Consider the following 15,622-nt stretch of genomic DNA (forward strand, 5'->3'; position numbering starts at 1 on the left):
CTTAAGCATAGCCAATGTGAAGAACTAAAACAAATGGCAGAACAGAATTCTGAGTCTGGTTCTGTCCTCAGGGCTCTGGAGCCCTTTCTCTATCACCTTAGCCTTTAGACCTAGGGTCAGCAAACTCTGGCCCACTGCCTGTTATTGTAAATAAGTTTTATTAAAACACACCAGGCTCATTCGTTATATCCTGACTATAACTGCTTTCATACGTAAACCACAGAGCTGACGGAGACCTTGTGGCTCTCAAAGCTGAAGATATTTATTGTCTGGCCCTTTACAGAAAAAAAGTTTCCCAACCTTACTTTTATCAGTGCTCCTCAACACTGGATACATACTGCAATCACCAGGGAAGATTTTTAAAAAGTGACTGCCCAGGTCCCACCCACAAAAATTCTGATTTTATTGGCTTGAGGTGTGACCTGGGCATCAGGACTTTGTTTTATACATTTTTTTCCTTTTATAATTGAGGTACAATTCACAAAACATAATTTTTGTGAATTATACCCATTAAAAATGAACAATTCACCAAATACCACAATTTCATTCTCTGCTACTCTTCACAGCAAAACTTCTTAAGTTATCAATACTCCCTGTCCAAATTTTTTGTCCCCTTACACACTCCTAACTCAACATTGTACTAGACTTATTAGCCAGTACAGTAAGATAAGGAAATAAAATACAGATTGGGAAGGGAAGAACTAAAACTCCATTTGCAGAGACATGATTATCTATGTAGAAAAATCCCAAAGAATTAACAAAACAAAAACTGGAACTAATCTGATTATGGCAAGGTTGCAAAATACAAGGTTAATATACAAAAGTCCATTGCTTTTCTATGTATTTGAAATCAGTAAATAGTAAGGAGGCCGGTATGTCTCCATCGGAAGTGCAATTAGAATTAGGCTAAGAAAAAGATGATGATGTGGGCTACCGGCAGATCATGTAGGGGCTTATAAGGAAGTTGGCCTTTACCATGAGTGACTTAGGAGGCTACTGAAAGGAAGGAGTACTAGGAGTACTATGATGTATCTTCACCTACCCACATATAGAAACTGTTGCCCAATCCAATTTTTAATTTGTAAATTCTGGTTAAAATGACCTCCAGCCGAAACCAGTTTGGCTCAGTGGATAGAGCATCAGCCTGGGGACTGAAAGGTCCCGGGTTCGATTCTGGGCAAGGGCATGTACCTTGGTTGCGGGCACATCCTCAGTGGGAGGTGTGCAGGAGGCAGCTGATCGATGTTTCTCTCTCATCGATGTTTCTAGCTCTCTATCCCTCTCCCTTCCTCTCTGTGAAATATCAATAAAATATGTTTAAAAAATAAAATAAAATAAAATAAAATGACCTCCAAACTAAACTGTACCCATTAGTTTTGTGAAATGCTAACAGCAATAACCCCAATTAGTAGCAGAACTGGCTGAAGAAGAGGTATCACCTACGTCCTGGATCCTTGAGATAGAGAGATGGAGATGCAGGTTATAAATACCCAAAATCTAGGGCATACCCAGTTAGCACCTAAGTATGGGAGTTCCTTTGGGCTTCTCAACAACAATCTCCTTTGCATTTCCCATTTTATAACACAGCATCAGCCCTAACTGGTTTGGCTCAGTGGATAGAGCATTGGCCTGCGGACTGAAGGATCCCGGGTTCAATCCGGTCAAGGGCACATGCCCGGGTTGCAGGCCCGATCCCCAGTAGGGGGCATGCAGGAGGCAGCTGATCAATGATTTGCTCTCATCACTAATGTTTCTATCTCTCTCTCCCTCTCCTTTCCTCTCTGAAATCAAGAAAAATATAAAACAAAAACAGCATCACATCCTTTAGGGAAACCAGCAGTAGGCAGTAAGAGAAGGATGTGGCAACTCATTCCATACAAGGGATTCCTGAAGACCCCACATTATTCAAACTCACATAATTCCTGACTAATGTTCCCATAAAATGAAGGTATAATAAACACACTCTCATTGGCCTACCAGCTTTGAAATCATGTGGTTGATGAGTTTTCTCAATTTTTTAGGATTTGCATTAATTCAAATTTTGTACATTAAGGTAAGATTTTTTAGTATCACACACTTCCAACTCCTAAACTTCAATTTTGCATAAAATACAGCTATACCATAACATTATTATTTTGCAGAGGAAGAAGTGAAATTCAGAGAAGCTGCAAAATCACATAAACTGGTGTCCAGAAAAAGATGAACTCAGACCTATTAAAAGATCTGGGAAGCCTTGGGCCCTGTAATAGGAAACGAGCACATGGCATGGAGCTGCTCTATAGTTCAACACCACAACCACCCCTTCCTTAGCTGTGCAGGTTTCTTTGCTCACTTTGTACTTGCTAATGTAGCAGACATTGTGGGTATCTCCCATAACCTCCCCTACCCTTACTTCACTGTGTAGCATTTAAGGGGTTTGGACAGAAATGACTCCACATTGAGCTAAACCAATACGAGTAATCCCTTGCCCCTTGTCACAGTGATAGCCTTAGATAATCTGAACCTGGGCCAACTGGTTCATAAGGCAGGAACAGGAATGGACTAATCTGACCCAAACTTTGGACTCTGGTCCAACACTTATTAAAAGAGTAATAAGCTCTTACCCTCTTGTTAGATTTGAATGAAGCAGCATACGTTACGGGCTACCATCCTATAACAAAGGTACTCAACCTGAAAACAGCAGTGACAGGCGAGATACTAAGACACTAGGTCCTCAACCAATAGTCCTGGAGCAATACCTTCCCTGGACTTCTCTAGTGCGTGAGCTAACAAAGCTCCTTTACTATGGAGTCGATTCAACGTGGGTTTCCTGTTACTTGTAACTAAAAGTATCCCAAGTGTCCCAGCTGGTCAGAAATATGGTCACATTAAGCTTCAGAGAGTCCTCCCTGAGGTTTTGAGGAGCAAACAATAAGGATAAAAAGAAAAGATTCTTGGAACTATTCTAGAGAAGCCCATGTTCTCTGAACACAAAGGGAAGAGAGAAGCCTTCAGAGGCGCACCTTGGCTTCTAGCTAAAGCTTATGAAGTCATATGTGGCCTTACGTGGCAGAGTTCACAGGGAGAGTTGCCCAGCTGGGACTAAACCAACCCAGCTGAGTCCTTGAGGAACAGGGGTAGAGAAGGTGACAACAGGCAGAGCTTCCTTCCCTTGAGTCCTAATAGACAGCAGAGCCTAGAAATGAGAGTATGGGCTCTGCACTAGATTCAAATCATAGCTCCACCACCTGATATATATATAGATAGTGGTTCAAGTTAATCCATCTCATCTGCACCTGTTTCTAATCTATAAAGTGGAAACAATAGTACCTGCCTCATAGAGCTTGTTTTAAGGATTAAATAGGACAATACAAGTGAAGAATTTGAAACAGTGCCCAGCACATGGCAAGTACTCAAATGTTAGCTGTTATTATCTTGCTTGCGATACTGTCTGCCCAGAAAGTGGTGCCGTCTGCTATCAGTTCTCTCTTCAGACAGCTTGACCAATTGTTCCGGGATCCACAAAACCTGTAACCTGGCTACAGAGCTTCTTCCCGAATGCCCAGACTCAGCTGGACAGAACAACTTCCTGCCAGGATTCTGTATCAGAGAACAGCTTGTCCCCCGAGTAGGGCACGGCTTTTCCAGGATAGCCATTGTCCTTTCCTCAGGCTGCAGGCACCCATCAGGAGAACTACCAGGGCCCTTCTTGCTTCCTGTGTACACAAAGCCTACTTTTTTTTTTTTTTAAGCTTTTTTAAAAATCCTCAACCAGGATATGTTTTTATTGATTTTAGAGAAAGATAGAAAAACATCAATGTGAGAGAAACATCTATCGGTTGCCTCCCATACACCCTGACTGGGGATCAAACCTGCAACCTAAGTATGTGCCCTGCCTGGGAATCATACCTGCAACCTGCTGGTGTAAATATGATGCTCCCACCAACTGAGCCACCCAGCCAGGGCTGCTCCCTATTTCTCCATCACATCATCACTAACTTATGACAGAAGGGCAGCAAACTGCTGCTTCCAGGAGGGAAGAGGAAAGAATATCACCCTCACCTATGGGAGAACTGCTTGTATACCACAGAGCATGGCCACGCAGCTGACACAAGCAGTGACTAGAGCAGCCATGGGCAAACTACGGCCCGCGGGCCGGATCCGGCTGTTCTATCCGGTTCTCTTGCTCTCCCCTCCGCTCCTTTACTTTGAATTTATATTAGTTCACACAAACACTCCATCCATGCTTTTGTTCCGGCCCTCCGGTCCAGTTTAAGAACCCATTGTGGCCCTCGAGTCAAAAAGTTTGCCCACCCCTGGACTAGAGCATGTTCTGATCTGCACGAGGGGATGGCAGCTCAAGGACATAGTAGAAGTGTGTATGGTCTTGGAGAGATTCTCATTGCCTATCAGAGGAAGTGATGCTCACGGCCTAACACCATCATTTCACCATGTCGACTCTCCCAGCTTCATCTCCCGTCATCCCCCACCAGGCATCCCACCCAGACATCAGCCCAAAATGGCCCTCCAATAAATCTCTCCCTCAAGCCCTATATTTTTCTACTGTAGCTCATATGACACAGACTGCTATACATTCTCCAATACCCTTTTCTCCACTTCTTCTACAAGAAAAGAGTACATTTTCCAGCTTCCCCTGACAGAGTTACAGCCAGGTACAAATATTTGGGATATGAACAGAAATGATTGTGGTACTTTTGGTTTGTGCCCTTAAAAGAAAGAAGCATGCCCTCCCTTTCCCTTCCCAGCAGCTAAAAGACAGGCAAGATGATAAGCAATTCTGGATCATGCAGAGGAGAGCAACACCTTAACCTTAGGCCTGATGGAACAATGAGGAAAAGGCTAGTCCTGGACAATTTCATAGAGCCACTGTGGGAGCTTGCAGTCTGACCAGAGAAGGAAATAAACCTGTCTTGCTAAAGCCAACTACTTTGACATAGTAATCTATACCCTAATTAAGCTCATATTACTCTCTTCCATTGAAGGAGAAAGCACAAGTCCCTATGAGAAGGCCAGTCTAATACCACAAGAAAAAATGTGCAGATGGTGACAAAGAAGCGCCCACTGCCCAAAGGCTCATTCTGGCCTAAAGCTAAGATTTATCCAGAGTGAGAACATGAACCAAAGGTTCCCTTTTGTCCTAGAACAGTGGTTGGCAAACGGCGGCTCGCGAGCCACGGTTTGCTGCTCTGTTGACTAATGAGTTTGCCAACCACTGGACTAGACTAAATGTTACCGTGTAGTTGGAAGCTGTGAGGATTAGGCAATTGTGGCATATTGTGTGCAAAGAGGTAAAGGGTAGTATATGACAGTGGTCGGCAAACTCATTAGTCAACAGAGTGGCAAACCGCGGCTTGCGAGCTGCCGTTTGCCGACCCCTGGCCTAGAATATTCTTTGTGAGCCAAACCTCTACTCTGGACTGAACTCACATATGCAGAAACAAACCCGATAAAGTACCAAAGAAGCCTAAACTTGCCCCTGAAGAGAGTTTATTAAATGTATTCTGGTACTGTAAGAAACCTCATTTAGAAAAGTAAATCTACACTGACCTTCCAAATTCACTTATGAGACTAAAGGCTTACCTCAGGGAAGAGGAAACATCTGAAAGCAAGAGTCAGAAGGGCACTTTAGAGACAGACTATCATGACAGTTTGTTGTCCTCGATGACTTTAAACCTTTGCTCTGCTTGTTCCCAGCACAGGGATGCCTTCCCTATTCCTCTGACTTCTGGTCCAACGCTTACCTACCCATACCCTTTAAAGCTAACTCAAATGTCACCTTCTCCTCTGAACATCTCACCCTGCTCTATAGGCAAAATCTGAATCTGTGTTCCCACAGTACTTTATATGTCCCTGATATTGGACTTAGCCCTTTTCACTGTATCTGTTCATGTGCTTTTGTACCCATATGAAAAGTCCTTGTCTTATTCATACTTAGTCCTACCTCATCACTTCAGAAACAAGGAAGTCAGATCTGTGATGAGCTCAGAGCACAAGCAGACAATAGCAGGATTGCTACTAAGATTTGGTCTTTGGCCCAGCCAATGTAGTTAAGTAGTTGAGCATTAACCTATGAACCAGCAGGCCTTGGTTCGATTCCAGTGATCAGGGCACATGCCCAGGTTTCAGGCTCCATCCCCAGTAGCGGGTGTGCAGGAGGCAGCCGATCAATGATTCTCTTTCATCACTGATGTTTCTCTCTCCTTCTCCCTTCCTCTCTGAAAACAATAAAAATATATATTAAAAAAAGAAAATAAAAAAGACTCAGTCTCTGGACTCTTCAGACCAGAACTGCTTCTCCCACTCAACAGAATAGCTTCTCCCACTCAACATTACTGGCAGGAAAATTGAGGGGTTACACCAAAAATCATCTTTGCAGAGTTTTCTGGTCAGGAATCTCCATCTGAGAAAACTATTAGAACCCAAGTTTCCATTGGTCATAATCTGAGCACTCAGCATGAGGGTACTTTTTTTACAGTAATTATCCCTAAGCAACACAAATTCTTTAATATTCTGTTTTCCACTTAAGCATAAGGTCAAGTTCACAATGTCTGTACACCAGGACACAGGCTGCCTGGTGTCAGAGTCTCACCCGGAAACATCTCCCCAGCTGAACTCCCCTCAAATGTCTGAAATTCTACTCCTAAAGATAAAGGTTTTCTTAGAAGTCTGAGGTGAAACCCAGATATGCCAAAAAAAAAAACAAGTGAGCTATTAAGCTGGTTTTATTCTTTCAAAACTTAAGAAATTTAGTTATTAGTCAAGTACCAGCAAAACAGTGAGGAAATGATCAGAGGCCTTGATGGGAGAAAAGTAGGAGGAGATGCCTGGAACAGGGGGTGCCTTCTGGGGCGCTGGAGCCTGTGGAATCTCCTGAATACCCTGCTATGTTTGCTCTCATTGATAGCCAGCAGCATGAACATGTCTACTGACCTGGGTTCACAGATTATAATAACAGAGGCTCCTGCTGGTTAGTGGCAGAGACAGGACTTAATTATTTAGATCAATTAGCCTATGGTAAAAAATTGGCTTCATTATAGATTGTTTCACTTAAAGTCATAGAACCTACTGATAACATAAAGTGAAAACTTACTTTATATTAATACTACTGGCCCAGTGCACAAAATTCGAGCACGGGGGGGGGGGGGGGGCGGGCACGGGGGGGGGGGTTTACCCGCAGCCCAGCCTGCACCTTCTCACAATCTGGGACTGCTGGCTCCTAACCACTCACCTGCCTGCCTGCCTGCCTGCCTGATTGCCACTAACTGCCTCTGCCTGCCTGCCTGATTGCCCCTAACCCCTCTGCCTGCCTGCCTGATTGCCCCTAACTGCCCTCCCCTGCTGGCCTGATCTTGCCCCTAACTGCTCTCCCCTGCCTGCCTAATCGCCCCTGTCTCTGCCTGCCTGATCACCCCCAACTGCCCTCCCCTGCTGGCCTGATCTCACCCTCAACTGCCCTCCCCTGCCAGCCTGATCTCGCCCCCAACTGCCCTCCCCTGCTGGCCTGATCACCCCTACCTGCCTCTGCCTCAGCCCCCACCACCATGGCTTTGTCCAGAAGGAAATCAGATTCCGGAAGATGGCCAGTCAATCTGATCTAATTAGCATATTACCCTTTTATTAGTATAGATTATATAGGATATGATTGCTTAAATGGAGGGAAAAGCCTTTTTCAGCAGGAGGAGATGCTCTTGGCAGACAAAAATACATAATCCCTATATCTGGACTGATAGCCAGCCACATGTACTATACTGCCAAACCGGTCATTAAAAAATTGAACTGCCTTCTTACATCTTACACCAAACAGCTGTTGCCCTTAAAACCCCTCCTCAGCCACCACCTTAGGTTCTACCTTCACAGTTCACCAAGAATTGATTCTGACTGGTCGGTTTCTATGCCAGTCAGTATCAAAAGCTCCGCCTTCTAGGTAGCCATTGGCTCCTCGCAGTTCACCCAGATTTGGTTCTGATTGGTTGGTTTCTATGCCAGTCAGCATCTCTGGGCCTATCTCCGGGCCTGATCAGAGAGGCGGGGCTGATCAGCAGCCCCCGTAGCTGCTGGCGAGGCCCAGAGAGAAAGAGAGGCAAGGGCTGATCTACAGCTGCCACGAAGGCTGCGGATCAGACCCTGCTTCTCTCTCCGGGCCTGATCTGCAGCCCCCTCGGCAGTCAGTGCTGGGTCGCCACGGCAACCCAGCACTGACTACAGGACTGACTTCCGGTGTTCGGTCATCCATTTGGTCATTTCGGACGTTACGGACCCTGGCTCTTTATATATATAGTTGAGATCCAAGGGCAGTAAATAAAAGCAGAAACTCAATCACCTAGGTTTCTTAATTATACCAAATAGTAACACCCTGTCTATTGGTTTCATACACAGGGTCAAGAGACCACCTTAGTCTGCATGACCCCGCCCTACTGTCCTGAAACCTGATTTTATACATGCTGTCAGATGCCCAGGAGTTTCACATGCCATCGAATACCTATGTATTTTAATGGATAAGCTATAAGCTAAATATTATAATAATAATAGCGTGATATGCTAATTACACCGGACAATCTTCCGGATGAAGCCGGGGCTGTGAGGGAGGCCCAGGTCCCAGGTATCTGCTGGTGGCCAGTGGGAATTCCGGGTCCCAGGTGTCAGAGGGAAGCCGGTGCCGGCAGACAGGGAAAGGAAGGGCTACTCGTGCACTAATTTCATGCATCGGGCCTCTAGTATACAAAAATGTTACAGTTTTAGGTAAAAAGCCAGGAAGCTTGTATAATTTACTAAAAACTCACTAATTCTCCTGCAAGTCCCCAGAAAAATGTAATTTTTCAATTTCTATAAGTTTCAGAAGAAATCTCCAAGAAGGTTCTCTGTAATAAAACATGAATATGAGATTTTATGGTAGCCCTTGCTACCACCAGGGTAGTGTCTATGCAAAATAATGCTATAGGGAAACATTTTCAGTTGCAATTATCATAATATCAGACTCAAATTTTGACCACACAGGAAAAGCACATATCATCTTTTAGTTCTTTTGTTCCTCTGTCCTGCAGGCAGGGATGGGGGATAGGATGATGCAGCCATGTTGTTCTGAGCACAAGTTCTCCAGCTGGCTCTGGAAGAAGTTCCCTTTCCTTGACACTCCCTACCTCATACTGGAAGTACCAAAAGCCTTCAAAGGCTAAGTGACTTTCTCAGGGTAACTTGAACAGCAAGAGGCTGAGGTAAGAATGAGTTAGGTATTTCTGCTTCCCCCACAATGCAATCCCTGAGGATCACTTGTCATTTTCAATCTTTTGGGACTCAACTGGACCACATCAACACCTGCTGCTTTCTATGTTAGAAATGTAACCACTGAGACTTGATTAGCAGAGTGCTCCATGATACAGATAGAACACAGAATGAAAATACTTACTTGGGGAGCTGGCAGAGACTCGCTTCCTGGTCAGGCTGTCGTGGCTGGCCCTGTCTGAAGCTGAAGAACCCCTTGTTTGGACATGCCTCTTTCCTAGGCTCTCCTCTGGCTCTGGAGACTTCTCCATTCCATGGAAATATTTCATGTGATAGTGCAACAGCTTGGCTTTGCGGAAAAATTTTAAACAATCCACAACCTTGCACCTAAATTTGTGGTCTAGGTCGACAGCTGGTGCTTTAGATGTCACAATATCACCTGTTTTCTTAAAAGTATTTGTTACTAGAAAAAAAAAAACACAAAAAACAAAGGTCCCTTGTGTTTATACTAGTTGTTACAATACACACATTAACACGTTGAAACAGAAAGTGAAAGAATAGCATGCATATGTAGCTGGAGATATCAATCAGACTGCCATTATCTCCCAAAGATTATTGTTTGGAGAGAAGGAATAGAACTTTAGGGTAAATAACAGAGACTCAATCAACTGTAATTCACATTTTGAGATCAACATGCTGTTGTTTTCTGAAGTTGCCCTAGTTCTCAGCATTTCAGACTTTGGGAAAAGAAGGGAAAATTCTAAAAACAAAAATCAGGATCCCACCCCAGCACTTGTCACTCATGAATTGGGCCAGACTCAGATTCACCAGCATTCTAGTAGCAATCTGTGTGGACAGAACTAGGGATTCTTCTAGTGGGATCTCTTTATACACCTAAGGGATCTTACAGCAGTTTTTACACAAGGACAGTGTAACTGTTACAAAGGTTTTAGTATTGAATGTTTTTGAGATTTCACTACCATGTACTTTGTTTCATCAAAAGGGCTCAGAGACTAAAAAAGAACAAACAATTGAATGGAGCTGGAAGGCATGAGGAGAACTTAGAGGGCTCAATGATCAAATTCAAGAGACAAAGTTTGACCCCCACCCCCTAGAAAAAAAACAAACAGAAGGCAATGGTCTATCATGCATCAGTGACAAAAAATAAAGCTGTCCCAAGGCCTTCATGTGTCAGAAAATCTGTTTATTGAGGACTCCCTTCAGGGCCCTCACTTGATGAGAGCAATCACCTTAAACTCAAGCCATGCCTCTACAGAATAGGTTACTCAAGAATATGCTCTCTTGAGTGAAACAAGTTTTTCCTAAATGCAATGAATGATACAAGTTCCATTAGAAGCAAATAGTGTGCTAAAAATTCATAAATATGATTACTTTCTGAAGTACATTCCATAATCAAAATAAATTTTTAAATCCTTAAACTCAATCTAAATCATACTCGATGGGAGTACTAGGGTATGATTGCAAAACTGGTAGGCTTGATGAGCTGATGGATGCTGTTATATAGGCAATTCAAACAAGTAAAAAATTATATACACACATCCCGAAGCAGAACTCCTTAAAATCACTTTCCATCTGGACAAGATATATAAGAAAGAGGCTCAAATCAGTTAGATGCAGTTAAGAGAAGAAAAAGTAACATAAAGTAAAATGGAATACATACTTCTCAAACTAATACTATAGAACAAGCATATCAGTAGAGAAATTAAAAACTCTAACTTCTGCTATATTCTAAAATTCTTTCTTTCTTTCTTTCTTTCTTTCTTTCTTTCTTTCTTAAAACCAAATACAAATGATTTCTCTCGAATTTCCTCCTTTTGGACCTATTAGGTTGAACCATATAAACTTGACATTTTTTGTAGAATTAAAAAGGCTAATATTGGCCATTTCCCATGGTTCAGCCTAATAATTCCTTTTGTATATGACAGTATTTAAAAAATCATTCCCGACAACTCCACTTACCACTATGGAAACAAAATTAAGGTCTGAGATCAGAGAGCATTATTGACTGCCCCACCTGAGGACAAGAGCAGTCAAGTTCAAGTCAACGCAACCATCCTTTGACTTGCATTTGTGAAAATTCACTTATTTTCACATTTGTGAAAATTTACTTATAATGCAAAAGAAGAATGCTTAAAAAAAAAGAAGAAAAAAAAGAAGAATGCTAAAATACAAACATCTTTGAACTTAAGAAAATTTTAAGAATTGAAAATGTTCTTCAGCAAGTGGTGCTAGGAAAACTGGACAGATACATGAGAAGAAAAAAAAAGAAACTGGAACACTCTCTTATACCATACTAGAGGCCTGGTGCACCAATTCATGCACCGGAGGGGTACCTCAGCCTGGCCTGCGCCCTCTCGCAATCCGGCACCCCTCGGGGGATGTCGTATTGTAGCAGTGCGGTATGTAGCAGTGCGCCAAGTGGCAGGTGGCTAGGGAGGAGACCGAGCCGGGGCTGGGCACCACGCCACTCCTGCTCATCCTGGCCCCACTGAGCCTGCTGCCACCACTCAGTAGCACTGCAGCAGAGGCAGGAGAGGCTCCTGCCACCGCAGCTGCACTTGCCAGCCATGAGCCCAGCTTCTGGCTGAGTGGTGTTCCCGCTGTGGGAGCGCACTGACCACCAGGAGGCAGCTCCTGCGTTATGTGTCTGCTCCCTGGTGGTCAGTGCACATCACAGCGGCCAGTCGACCAGTAACAGCCACTTAGGCTTTTATATATATAGATACAAAAATAAACTCAAAGTGGATTAGACTTAAATGTAAGGCCTGAAACCATAAAACTCCTAGAAGGAAACATAGGTAGCAAACTAGTTGACATCAGCCTAAGTAATATGTTTTGGGCTATGTCCCCCCAAAAAAGAAAAACAAAGGCAAAAATAATCAAATAGAACTTCATGAAACTAAATAGTTTGTCCACAGCAAAGGAAACCATCAACAAAACAAAAAGAGGACCTACTAAATGGAAGAATATATTTGTAAATGATATATCCAATAAGGGGTTGATATCCAAACTATATAAGGAACTGATACAACTCAATATCAAAAAATAAAATAAACAATCCAAAAGTGAACGGAGGACATGAAGTGACATTTCTCCAAAGAAGACATACAGACAGCCAACAGACATATGAAAAGATGCTCAACATCACTGATCATCAGGGAAATGCAAATACCACCTCCCACTAGAAAGAATGGCTGTCATAAAAAAATAATCGACAAATAATGTTTTGGCGAGGATGTGGAGAAAAGGGAACCCTTGTGTACTGTTTTTTTTTTTTTTTAAATATATTTTATTGATATTTCACAGAGAGGAAGGGAGAGGGATAGAGAGCTAGAAACATCGATGAGAGAGAAACATCGATCAGCTGCCTCCTGCACACCTTCCACTGAGGATGTGCCCGCAACCAAGGTACACGCCCTTGACCGGAATCAAACCCGGGACCCTTCAGTCCGCAGGCCGACGCTCTATCCACTGAGCCAAACCGGTTTCGGCTGTACTGTTAATAGGACTGCAAATTAGTGCAACCACTACTGAAAACAGTATAAAGTTCCTCAAAAAACTAAAAATAGATCTACCATACAACCCAGCAATTCCGCCTCTGGGTATTTATCTGAATAAAATGAAAACACTAATTTCAAAAGATATATGCACCCCTATTTTCATTGCAGCAATAGCCAATATATGAAAGCAACCTAGGTGTCCATCAATATAATGAATGGATAAAGTAGATGTGGTATATATAAACAATGAAATATTACACAATAAAGAATGAAATCTTATTATTTGCGACAACATGGATGGATGGACCTAGAGGGTATTATGCCAAGTGAAATATGTCAGTAGGAAGATAAATACTATAGTTTCACTTAATACAAATCTAAAAAAAAAAAAAAAAAAAATAGACACACAGAAACAGAGAGCAACTGGATAGTTGCCCGAGGGAAGGAAGATGAGGATGAGTGAAAAAGGTAAAGGAGAATATAGCCTATAATATAGTCATAGGTTTGCAATGACAGATGATTACCAGAATTAGTGGAATGATCACATTGTAAGGCATAAAATGGCAAATCACTATATTCAACACCTAAACTAATAATATACCAATTATATATAAATGAAATAATTTTTAAATAAAAATGTTAAAGTCTATATATGAAAAAAAGAGTTGAAAATAAGAACTTTGAACCAATTTTATAAAAAATTACTGCCCAGCCAGTGTTGCTCAATGGTTGAGATTCAACCCAGGAACCAAGAGGTCCCTGGTTTGATTCCAGTCAGGGCACATGCCCAGGTTGTGAGCTTGATCCAGAGAAGGGGGCATGTAGGAGGCAGCTGATCGATGTTTCTCAGTTTCTATCTCTATATCCCTCTCCCTTCCTTCCTCTATAAAAATCAATAAAAACATATTTTAAAAATATATATAGCCCAGCCGGTGTGCTCAGTGGTTAAGAGTCAACCTACGAACCAGGAGGTCATACTTAGATTCCCAGTCAGGGCACACGTCCAGGTTGTGGGCTCAACCCCCTGTAAGGGGCATGCAGGAGGCAGCGATCGATAATTCTCTCTCATCATTGATGTTTCTATCTCTCTCCTTCTCCCTTCCTATCTGAAATCAATAAAAACATATTGAAAGATTGAGAAAATATATATATACCCTGACTAGTTATTCAGTGGTTAGAGCGTCAGCCCAAAGACTGAAGGGTTGCAGGTTCAATTTCTGGTCAAGGGCACATACCTCAGTTGCAGGTTCACTCTCCATCCCTGGTTGGGGTGCTTGCAGGAGGCAACCAATTGATGTGTCTCTCTCACGTCCATAATCTCTCTCACGTCCATATTCTCTCTCTCTCTCTCTCTCTCTCTCTCTCTCTCTCTCTCTCTCTCTCTTTCTCTCTCTCTCCTCCCTGCTTCCACTCTGTCTGAAAATCAATGGAAAAAATATTCTCGGGTGAGAATTTAAAAAAAAAAAAAAAAAGTGGGCTCTGCAGCTGGACAACCAGGTTTAAATCCTGAGTCTTCTACTTACTCCTGCCTCAGTTTCCTCATGTGTGGGATGGAGATAATAATGATAACTTCACTGAGTTGTGAGAATTAAATAAATTACATGCAAAGATCCTAGAAAAGTGTCTGGCATTTAAGTGTCTTATTACTACAGAGTACTATTTTGGGGTTGTGAACAAATGTAACTTATGAATAGCCTTTCAGGAATTAACCTGTTTATAAACAGAAGAACAGAAGTCACAACCACTCCCACCTTCAGTGCATGCTCATGCCAGAGGCAGTATGCTATATAATGGAAATGGCCAATTTTAAAGTCAACTTTACCCTTCATTAGTTGTATAAATAAGCTGTGAACATTTTTTAAATATTCTGATTATTCAGTTTCTCATCTATAAAGGTAATAGTAACACCTATTTCAAAGCGCTAGAGAGAGGGTTATAAATAGCATGTACTTGGCCCAAAGCAGGCCATCTATATATATAAAAGCTTAAGCGACCGTTACGACTGGTCGACCAAACAACTGGTCCACCAGTCACTATGTTGCGCACTGACCGTCAGGGGGCAAACGCTCAATGCAGGAGCTGCCCCCTGATGGTCAGTGCACTCCCACAGTGAACCTCCCGCAGCCGGCTAACCTCCTGCAGTCCCTCCCTCTGGCCGGCTGGCCAACCTCCTGCAGTCCCTCCCCCTGGGGATCGGTCCCAATCAGGACTGGGAAAGAAGGCCCCGATTGGCCCTGATTGCCAGCCAGGCTGAGGGACCCCACCCATGCACGATTTCATGCACCAGGCCTCTAGTTTCTAATATAAAATACATCTTAGAAAATAGGCTTGAGGAGAAACCAAGATGGCGGCATAGGTAAGCACCTAAACTGCCGCCTCGCTCAACAATTTCAAAACTACAACTAAAAGACAGAACGGACACCAACCAGAACCACAGGAAACCTGGCTGAGTGAAAATTCTACAACTAGAAGGAAAGAGAAAAGCTCACAGAGAATTGGAGGTACGGCAAAGGGTCTTTGTGTGCGCAGAGGGAAGGGCGGCTGAGAGCCTGGCTGACTTTCTCTGGCGGAAGGGGGAAGGAAGCCCCCGACCGCACTGAACCCCAGTTCTGACTGCACTGAACCCCATTCCCGGACAAAACCCCGTGGACCCAGGCTCATACAGGGGGAGTCTGGACTGTCAGGTAGAGAGAAAGGCACCCAGAGACTCGGGGGAGACCCGGGGGAGACCCAGGGGAGCCCCAGCAGGCAGGGTTCCGGAGGCACGCGCGCCAGTGTGCACAAAGGCTGCGGAGGTTGCCACAGGCTTTCCCTAGCAGAAGGGAGTCCAAAGCTCCTGACTGCACTGAACCCCAATTCTGACTGCACTGAACCCCAGTTCC

General features: G+C 43.3%; 1 protein-coding gene across 2 annotated transcripts in view; it reads right to left on the bottom strand.

Annotated features, from left to right (window-relative positions):
• The window catches only part of PHF20 (PHD finger protein 20), a 125,970-nt gene that overhangs the window by 29,658 nt on the left and 80,690 nt on the right, over positions 1–15,622 (bottom strand). Inside the window, exon 10 of one of the 2 annotated variants that reach the window (XM_080683806.1) lies at positions 9,404–9,682. The exons of the other annotated variant lie outside the window; for it this stretch is intronic. Within the exon in view, the coding sequence (XP_080539932.1) occupies positions 9,404–9,682 (279 nt within the window). The remainder of the gene's footprint in view (positions 1–9,403; positions 9,683–15,622) is intronic. 2 annotated transcript variants of the gene reach the window in all.

The sequence above is a fragment of the Plecotus auritus genome, assembly GCF_963455305.1.
Source record: "Plecotus auritus genome assembly, chromosome: 8".
NCBI lineage: Eukaryota > Metazoa > Chordata > Mammalia > Chiroptera > Vespertilionidae > Plecotus > Plecotus auritus.